General features: G+C 49.1%; 1 protein-coding gene across 1 annotated transcript; it reads right to left on the reverse strand.

Moving 5' to 3' along the window:
• Positions 1 to 5700: 5700 nt before the first annotated feature.
• CCDC177 (coiled-coil domain containing 177) lies at positions 5701 to 10397 on the reverse strand. Its single transcript, XM_053944805.1, has 2 exons — positions 10324 to 10397; positions 5701 to 9688 (listed from the first exon to the last, which is right to left on the reverse strand). The coding sequence occupies exon 2, from the start codon at positions 9678 to 9680 to the stop codon at positions 7782 to 7784; it is 1899 nt and encodes a 632-aa protein (XP_053800780.1). The 5' UTR covers positions 9681 to 9688; positions 10324 to 10397; the 3' UTR covers positions 5701 to 7781.

Here is a 10397-nt window from a genome sequence, read left to right on the forward strand (position 1 = left end):
TTCTGTGCATTTGGGGACTGGCAGGCTGTGACTGAATCATGTGGCTCCTGTGTTATGGTACAGTGTCTTTGCAGGGAGGGATCTGCAGCTTCCCAGAGAGAGCAGGAGCTGCAAGAAGTCTCTGCAGTAGCACAGTGCAGTCTGATCAGAGACAGAGAGGACAGCAGCTCTGGGTGTAAACATCATTGCCTTCAGGAATCTCTACTTGTACAGTTTTTTTGCTGGAACCATAAGTAAAATGCATTGAAATACCTGATTCTGCAAACAGATTGCACAGGCTTTTTTTTTTTTTTTTTTTTTTTTTTAATTGCAGGAATCACAGAAAACGTCTGTTACAAGACAGAGTGCCTTCTGCTTGGAAAATATTAGGACTCACAGCATCCAAGAGATGTAAGTTGGAGTGGCAGCTACCATGAAAAGGGATATGGAGTATGTCTACAGCTAACCTAAGATGTCAGGTGTTCTAGTGTTGCATAAAGCCCTGAAGCTCTCAGCCTGCCTACCTGCCTACCATTTTCTGAGAGCAGGCAGGTCAACTCTGGTTTACTGAAACAATCCTCCCTGGCTTTACTTTCTCCTGAGCAGCAGTAGGTGAAACTGATAACAGAAGAAGCAAGATCATGACGTATAGCTGTTACAACATACCTAAAATCCCTGTCATGACAGGTCATGCGGACTTTTATGAGCTGGGTACAATTTTATTGGCAGAGTCCAGGTCATAAGGAGAAGCTGGTGATAGGATGGATATACCTTAGGATGCCAGCCTGCCCCAGAGCACCTGTGTATGATGCGATGATGATCGCAGAAAGGAAAGCTTCCCTCTCAGGCAAGAAGGGACACTGTTTCCCATGCCAAGCATTGGTCTAAGTGGGGAGGGCAACAGCTAAGCACTTCCACTGGGGCTGTTAATGCTTGCCCCATTCATGGTACTGTCTGGGAAAGCAATGCAGGGGAAGTAAATTAGCAGAGGTGTTTGATAATTAAAACAGTAGCATCCCTTTGCTGTGCCACAACACCCCAGTTCTTCTGTAGGTTTTCAATCTACTCCACCTAAAGCCCAGATTCAGACAGTTCTTGTAGTTGCTTGTGCACAGACATGCCCCAGTTTAAGGAAGAACAGGGCAATTTAGTTTCCTTGAAGCCTTTGCAGACAAGTGGAAATTTGGCTGCACCCTATGGTCAGCTCCCCAGCTACCTAGCTGCAGGCAACAGGAACAGGAGCCTCAAGATCCAACTGGGACACAAGGACATCTTGACAGCTTCAGGTGGAAGCTGAAAATGGTGCAGAGGCTCCTAGATTGTCTGGATCAGGGCTGCTGAAACTCCCTGATGAGAACAAAGTACCATTCTTCCATCAGGATTCATGTCAGATGTGGACCGAGTCCACCCAGGATGGCTGTGTAGCGGTCCCTCTATAGTGAAAATGGTGCCTGTTCATGGATCTCACCTTTCCCTTTAAATCTGAAGAAATAGCTGTTGCTGGGAGGTAAACATGAAGCCTGTCTTGTCAGCATGTACAGGAGACAGGTGTATAAGTAGCAAAGCTTGTGAACAGAGTGGTCTCCTCCTAGGGTCTAAGAAATTGCACACAATGCGGCACTTAACAAAATCTTCACCTGCAGGGATAATATGGCTTTTTTCAAGAGGGAAAGAAAAATGGCTTTCAGCTTTACCTACACATCTGTGTTTTGTGCTCCCCTCCTCATTTATTTTCCTGTCTCTTATAAATCATTAAATAATTGTCAAAAATAGCACAGCTTACTTTGGAGGTGATTAAAAAAAGATTAAATTATCACATCACCCTCCTACAAACCAAAACATTCCCAGTAGCACCCAACAGACAAAAAGCCAAATCTCTTACTCCCAACTGTTTAACTTATTGTCTGACAAGGTACTTCTATGCCAGCTGCTCTTCCCCTCAGCTGCACTGGGCTGCTTAAGCAGATGCTGCTTTGTAAACACCCAGGAACACAGTGTCCAGCACCAGGGTATTGACAGATTTGTCACTCAATCTAAAAATACCAGCTGATATGTGACCCTCCCATCCCATTGCCTGGGTACTGCTCCGCCAGGAGGAAATTTCCACCGAGCTTTTGAAAGCATAAGCTCTGCCAAGCCACTGTGATTTACATAAATAATGAAAAGTTTAATATATCTAGACTGTATTCACTCCTGGAATAACTCTACTGGCCCTAGAGAGGTAACTAATGGGATGAACTGGGCCCTGTAAGTTTAATGTGCTGAAAGAAAGTGTTACTGTATGCTGTCACATAGAGATCTAAGTGATTTTAGGCAGCCAGGATGGTATAAGGATACTCAGTCCATGTTTACTCATTCATTTCTGCCCATTTCTGCTAATGCACCTTCCTCTTACCCTGCCCCTGTCCTGGCCTCCCAGTGCAGTGTTATCAAACCTTCAGGCCCCCCATTTCAAAGTGTTTCAGGGTTTGGAGACAATGCCCAGAAGTGGTGGTGGGTGGTTTAAAACCTTCATCCTCCATGAAGCACCAGCTGCAGATCAGGAGTCAGGGAAGCTGCCACAGCAGGGGCACAGGAATATCCCTCCACTGCAACCAGGAGAGGTTAATTAGAGGACTGCATGGGGATTAGGGAGGACGTGAGTGAGAGCTCCAGCTAGATCAGGGAGGCCAACATGGCCCAGGGCAAATCACATCAGTTCCTTCTGCTTCAGTTTGCTTGTACTTAGACTGGGGGCGATAACTAGTTTACCTCACAGCCAGGTCCTGAGATTAGATGCAGCGAGCTGCGTAAAACACATAAGAACAAAATCGGACTGGCAGTTTGGTTTTGTAATACAGGATGATTCTTACTGCCAGAGTGGTTTTGCAATGCAGAGGATTCCTTGCTGAATGGTAGGGATGTAGGAGATGAGTGCAAAGTTACCAGAGAAAGACTTTCAGACTAAAATCTTACAATAACAAGGCAATGTTTCACAGTAAAGATGCATGCTCAAAGAATGGGCTAAGGATAAAGAAGTCAGACCTAGAACCGATTTTTTTTTCATGTCCTAGTGTTAAGAGGCATGTGGGATGTGGAGCATATTCCATTATAAAGGCTCTGAAGACTGGCCTCTCCAGAGTGCTGGATGGTCTCCATGAATGGAGAATCTCTTTCCAGGTATATTGTGTTGGAAGAGTTTTGCATTTTTTTTTCTTGTTCCCAGTGTTTTCTCTTCAAACCATCACCTAATAATACCTCACCAAAAAGGAGGGCAGAGCTGCTGCCTGCCTAGAAACCACAGAAGCATTATGATTTTCTTATCATCCCTCTGTACTGGCTCTTCAGAGTGGGTGCTACTTGCTTGCCAAGGACTTGTGAGGCTGCACTCCCCCAAGCAGTTGTATTAGAGCTCCGTCAGCTGCCACCGCAATGTTCCTGTACTGCGCTGCTAAGTAGGTGTCTCGGGGCTGATTTCCAGAAGGACTGGGCTGAGCAGCATCTTCCTCTTCTTTGCCTATGATAGCCTTCTTTTACAACTACGCAGCCTACGTCCAGTCCTAACAAACTATATTCCCTTGGAGCTTGACTCAGCAAAGCATTAGAGCTTACACTGGATTGTTTGAAGGGAGCCTGTGTGATCTGAGAACAGATTACAGAGCACCTCCCGGAGCACCTGATGTAGTGGCTGCTCTACTAAACAACAGCACAGTCTCAGGTCCACAGAGCAGAACTATGTGTGAAGACACCAGTTACCATCTGTAATGTGCTGCATCTAACTAGCTTTGTATCTCATCCTTACATCTCCCTGTATCTTCTTAAAAAAAACCCCAACAAGACCAATAAAAGCCCAAACCAAAAAAAAAAAAAAACATGTTTGAAATGGCATTTCAACTACTACATTTTTGTCTTTACCAGCAGAAGAATGCCCACAACTGAAAGCAAGTCTGTCTTTGATGCAACAACTGCAGCAATGAGAAGCCGTCCTCAGGTAGGATATGATAAACCAGGCTATGTATTGCAAATTCTGTTTCCCACGCCTCCCTGTCCAGCCTTGGCTTAATAAAGACATGTAGATGTCTTTAACTAAGTCCCCTCTCAAACCTGTGAGCACTGCATATTCAGCATTTGTTTAGCAAATAGAATTCCCCTGTCATCAGGAGAAATTTTAGCTCTTATTCATATGGAGAAAGAACTTAGTATAAGCTGGCTTAAAATTTACCTTGTAAAATATTAACTAGTGGTGATGCAGCTGCTCCTCCTAACAGCTTTTAGACATATCTGCCAAATTTAACCTTGACAGAGAGAATGAGTTTCAGTGACAAATTTTGCGTGAAGAGGAAGCACACAGATAAGATTGTTGGCACTCTCTCTGGCACTGAAGGGCCCTAGTTTCAACCCAGATGCCATTAAAACCTAGACAATCTACATAAACAAGAGTTTCTAAACATACCAAATGTGTTCCATTGTGTTCCAAAATTCCTCCAGAGCTCAGCCAAAAGAAACTGCTCCTTACTCAGTGCTTCTCCTCCATGTTGATTGCTTTTTTAGTTCTCCCTAACCTGCAGCTCAATTGCAAAAATACCAAATAAACCCCATCTAAAAGGGCCATACTTTTTACATGTGACCCAGGGTTTAACTTCTGTTCCTACAGAAATCCAGCAGTAGAATTCTTTCTCAAATAAACAGAAGCATAAGCAGACCCAAGAAATACCTCTCATGCCTCCTCCATGCTGACTTAAATTTTCCATGCTGCAATTTTAAACTCATAAAATTCACTGAATTTCATGGACTTTTAACTTAAACCACTACAGAAATAAAAAATATCCATACACAGATTAGTGTCTTTTGAAAAAAAAAATATTTTTTCTTAGATTACACATTCAAAACTTGAGCTGTACACTGCACAGTATAGGAACACTAGTTTGCCAATCCAATTACCTTCATGTAGGTTTGTGTTGATTAGTTCAGCTGTAGCCCCAAGGTGTCAAACTCAGTCAGCAGCAAGAGATGGACCCCAGGTGTAATTACACCAGTCAGTGGCCAAGACACGTCTCCTGGGCTGCAGAATGTTCTGTCTGGAAATGCCCTTGTCAGAGGGAGGTTTGGACAGTTTTCAGGTAGGTTGCAGTAGAGCTTTAGGGAAAACATGCTACTCCAGTTAGAGGCTGCCTGCTCATTCACCCATCACCATTTGCCTTCTTCCCACTGTTTCCCAGCTCTCCCCCTTTTCCCTCTGTTAAATGGACCAAGCAGTGAATTTCAACTGCAGTGCAACGACACAGGAAGCAAAACCCCTCATATACCTGCTGGCAGGCTTGCTCTGCAGCCCCAAAGGCTACAAACTAGATGAAACATTGGCTATGCTGGACTCACTGCAGGTTTTAACCCAACTCTAGTGCTGTCAGGGAGCAAGGGCAGTTTTGCAGTGGCTGGATTTGGGCCACTGGCCATCTCTTTTCTACGTCTTTGCAGCTACAAGGGCACACTTAAATCACTGTGGCATGGACAACATGTGGAGAATCTGTGTTTTTTCAAGGACCTTGTCCAGTGTTAGAGCAGGATTTGTTTCACTGTTCTAATTGCTGCTTTGAGGATGAGAGGACAGCCTCCCTGCTGTCTAATGCAGCTGTCCTTTCCACAGTTACCAGATTTGGGTGTTAATGCTTATCACCAAGGGATGTTTTACTTTAATAATCACTCAAATAAATAAATAAATAAATAAATACATAAATACATAAATAAATATTACTTTGTACTTTATAAGCAACATTTGTCCAAAGTCTTTGAAGTGCTTTATCAATCAGAGTCTTAGTATTTCCTGTGAGTCCCAAGAGCCCAACTCCGCTTCCCTTTATATCAATAGGAGCAGATCCAGCCTCTGAGGACTTGCCTGGCATTACACAGTGAGCCAATGACTGACAGAGCAAACATTGCTCAGGTGCCCTAATTCCTACTTTCATGCTGCCTGCCCTTAACACCACCAATCGTACTTTGATTCAAAGATCAAGTCCTATAAAAATAAAAATAAAATTTCTACTTCTTAATTTTCAACACTGTTTGTGTAATGTATCTAGCCTTGCAGGGCACCAAGGTGTATTTGGTCTATTGTTACTGCTCATTTAACAACTTCTTTAAAGTCTTTTAGGAGGGCTCTGACCTGCTGTTACCTCCTGGGAAATTCTGGTAAGCAATCTATGCATGCTAGACTGCACGTCTGTGCCATATGTCAACCCTCTCCTGGTTGTCTCTTCTACTATGTTGTATGTCAGAGACATCCACAAAGAAATTAGATCCTGTCTTTTCTTGCTGCTTCTCCTCCATGCTCCAGGTCTGACTGCTATCACCAGAGCAATCCAATACGGCGTCACGGATGGTGAAACACAGAGCTGATGCTGCCCGGAGCCAGAAAAAAAAACAAACCACAGTGCCTGCTTTGGATGTGTGCTTGCAACTCCAACTCAACAAAAAGTAAATGTGGAAACCTGGAGCAGAGTACTGTTGTACTTGAATGCTGTGCACAGGGCACAGGTAGGCTTTTCACATTTCTAGAGTATTTAATTGCAGAAGGACTCAGTTGCCCCTAAATAGTATTGAGTTATCTCTTATAAAAAAGACACGATCCTCTTCTAAGAGAATCTGTAAAGTACCTCATTTTGTGCATCTACTCTTTCTTGTGCTCTATATAAGAATACAACTCTTAGCACCAGTGACAGAGAAATGCTGCCCTGCTCAGTAGACGATGATAAGAGCTGGGCGAACGTCTCATTGTATGCAGCTCATGAGAACTATAAGGTTGGAACCCAGAAGAACATCTGGTCCAACCTCCTGCTCAAGACAGGGCAAATTGGATAAGGTGGCTGAAGGTCTTCTTGAGTTTTGAGAATTCCTGAGGGTGGTGATTTCCATTTACAAGTGACCTCTGTATTTCCCCCAAAGTCCAGATTCCACAGGTTCATTCATTTTTATATCTTAATGAACAAATGGCTTGTGTGGGTGCTCATCAGTTTGTGGACTGTCCATAAATTTGTCTCCTTTTCTCCCTCCTCCAAAAGAAAAGAAGGGATTCTACAGATGTTAGCAAGAGAAACTTGTAAAGGAGGAGGAGAGGTGAGGATACCTTGGGAGGGGTAACAGTTACAAACAGCAAAAACAAAATTGTGTTTGTGAGCACTTTCAGATAGCTTCGGCCCAGCTCTGATCATGATGTCTACTTACATGGCCTTGATCTGTGCTTTCCCTAGCTTGCTACTAGTAGCAGCCAAGGGGCACCCAGGGTATATGGCATTCTGTACTCCAGCCTTCCTCACCTTCAGCATGGGATTGCAGCAGCTTTGAAAATGCAGTCCTGTAACTTAAACCGAACTGCCCATCACTCCAGGCAGAATCAGCTAGGGTGGTTTTGGTTCTTATTCAGCAGGCTCTAGTAGTCAGCAACCTCTGTTTGCATTTCCAGCTGGAGAGTGCACCTGTAGTCATTTCTGGTGTAAACAATCAATCAGTAACTCAGAGGCTTCAAGCAGATTTTGCAGCCCTCTCTGACAAAAATTCATGTGCTTATGGGGTGGAGGACAGAAAAACTTGCTTCCTCTCTGTAAAGATGACTGAGGTCAGTCTTTAAAACACACCCAGAACGAAAAATGTATTTAAAACAGTATGTGAAATAGCTGCCACATTTTTGTGCGGTACCCTGCTCCCCCAAAATATGAAATTAGGGTGGATGTTGGTTTTCATTGTTTTTTAAATGCTCACGCCGAGGAGCTTTCTGTTACATTACAATGGACAACCAGTGGTGCATCCTCACTCCTCCATGGAAAGATCTTTCATTTCTTACTAAGCTGAGCATGCAGTTCTGCTTCAAAGGCCATCTTGTCAAAGGTACGCATGTTCGTCTCCTCCCGCACCTTTTCCCGGACGTGGAAGGATGCTCGAGCAACAGATCTGGCATTTTCTAAGACAGTCTTCTTCTCCTTGAAGATCTGCTCACTTCTCTCCAGCTTCCTCTCTATAGAGAGGAGAATTTCCCTGCGCCGTAAGTCCTCATACTGTTCCACCTTTTGCTTGTTCATCTTCTGCACTTTTTCCTTTTCCAGACGGCTCAAGACCACTTTGCGGGCTTTTTCTTGGACAGCCTCTTCAGCCACCTGGGCAGCATGCTGGAGCTTTCTCTCTGTCTCTCTAGCCAGTGCTTCCAAGTGCTCCTTCTGCTCTCTTTCCTTCTTCTCTGCTGCCAGTTTAGCTCTCTGGATCTGCATGTCCTCACGCCTAGCCTTCTCCCTCAGCTCCTGGTTCCTCTTCTCCACAAGCTGCTCATAGTTCTCCTGAGCCTTTGTCAAACTCATCTTCAGGGATGCCTTCAGCATTTCCTTCTCTTCTGCCTCCTGCTTGGCCAGTTCCTTGAGCAAGGCCTCATGCTTCAGCTTCTCTGCTTGGTTGAACAGTCTCTTTTCCTTCTGCAGCTGCACCTCCTTTTTCAGCCTCTTCTGTGCAGCTGTGGACAGCTTCTCTTGCAAGAGCTGCTCCTCTCGCTCCTGGTGCTCCTTCTTGACTTCTTCCTTTGCCTTCAGGTTGAGCTCTTGATGGAGCTTTTTCTGCTTGTCCTCCTTGATGGCCCTCTCCAGCCTCTCCCTCCGTAGCCGCTCCTGCTTCTCCGCTTGCTCCCGCCACCTCTCCTCACACACCAGGAGCTGCTTCTGCTTCATCAGGGCAGCTTCCTCCTGCTCCTGGTTCAGTCTCCCTCGACGCTTCTCCACCTGGCTCTCCCACATCCGCTGACCCTGCAGGAGGGCCCTTTGCTTCTCCTTTTCCTCCTGCTCCTTCCGCTGTTCAGCCAGGCGCCGCTGGCTGTCCCACTGCAGGTGAGCTGCCTGCCGCTGCTCCCGCAGGAGGTTGGCCTCCTGGTGCTTGGCGATCATCAGCGCCGCGATCTTCTTGTCTCTCTCTGGCACCTCTGAGAGACCCTTCTTCCTCTTCACCTCTCTAACGATCCTCTCGACTCTCTGGGCAGTCTGTGGTGAGTGGCTGAGGTCGCCCAGGCTGAAGCTGCGCCCCAGCAGAGTCCCATTGGCGGCGGCTACCCCCCGACCCCGGCCGCACACCTTGCCCCCGCGCTCCCGCAGGCTCTCCCCGCTGTAGGACGACGAGGCGCCCGACTCAGAGGAGGTCTTGCCCCAGCTACCCTCGCGGCGCTTCTGCAACGAGTCCAGGGAGTGACTCTTGCCCTTGGCACCCCTCGATGCCCTGGTCTTCCCCCCGCCATGGGTTCGGGACCCGCCGGCAGCTGCGACCGTAGCCCGGGAGGAGACGCGGGCGGCGGGCGAAGGCGGCAGGCTGCCGAGGGGCGCGAGGATCCGCCTCTTCTCCTCCCGGATAATCCTCTCCCGCTCCTCCCGGCACTGCTGCAGCTTGCGGCGGCGCTCCCGCTCGTAGGCCTCGTAGAGGCCGGCGGCCACCCGCATGGAGCGCCCGGGCGCCTCTCTCAGCAGGTCCCCCAGCGCCCGCGGCAGCAGCTCCACGGGCCGCACGGCGCAGCGGGCACAGGCCTCCAGCGACCGCGGGCTGGTCAGCACGTACCGGCTGCCCTCCGCCGCCGCGCAGTCGAAGTTGTACAGGTCCAGGTGCAGCAGCGGCGACTGCTCTCCAGGACGGGCCGGCTCTCCCCCCGCTGCCCCCCCGGGCGCCGGGCAGGGCTGCGGGGGAGGCTCGGCCGGCGGCTCCACCATGGCTCGGCCTGCGGGGCAGAGAGCGGCAGCGGGTGAGCGGGCGGGCAGCGGGCGCACAGACCCCTTTGTGTTCCCGGGGCAGGGGCGAGGAGCGGCTCGGAGGGGGCGGCGAGGTGTGCACCGGGGATGCCTGGGCTGGGCTGTGTTTGTGCAGGAAGGGGGCAGGTTGCGGCAGGTGTTGGGCGCGGAGGGGCAGTGTCCGGGGGCGGGGAGCCGTGTTTGGGCGGTCGGGGACAGGGGCGTGGTGCGGGAGTCTTTAGCAGGCGCGGGTTGTGCCCCGTGGTGCGCGGGGGCGTTTGGGGTGACGGGGTGTACGGGATGACGTGGGGGCGTTCAGGGTCCTCCGGCAGGTTCGGGCAGTGGGCGCTGAATCGTTCGGCAAGGAACGGGGCTGCTGGGGGTGCACGGCGTGCGTCTGGGCCGGGAGGGCAGTCTGGGCTGAGGGTAGCCGGGCTATGAACGAGGATGCTTTAGGTGCTGGGCTTGGCGGAGTGGCGGACGAGGTTGTCCGCGCGTGAATGGGTGAGCGGAGAAAGGGGTGCCCGGGGGTGTCAGGCAGGGCTGGCAGCGCGACCGAGACCTACTCCAGAGCCGCGGCGCAAGACGGAGCCCCCCGCCCGTCCCGGTCCCTCGCGGCACTCACCGGGCGGGCGCGGCCGCAGCCCCGCTCTTTGTCTCGGTGCCGGCGGCCTCGGGGATCAGGCGGGCGGCGGCGGC

Source organism: Vidua chalybeata, chromosome 6, assembly GCF_026979565.1.
Source record: "Vidua chalybeata isolate OUT-0048 chromosome 6, bVidCha1 merged haplotype, whole genome shotgun sequence".
Classification (NCBI taxonomy): Eukaryota; Metazoa; Chordata; class Aves; order Passeriformes; family Viduidae; genus Vidua; species Vidua chalybeata.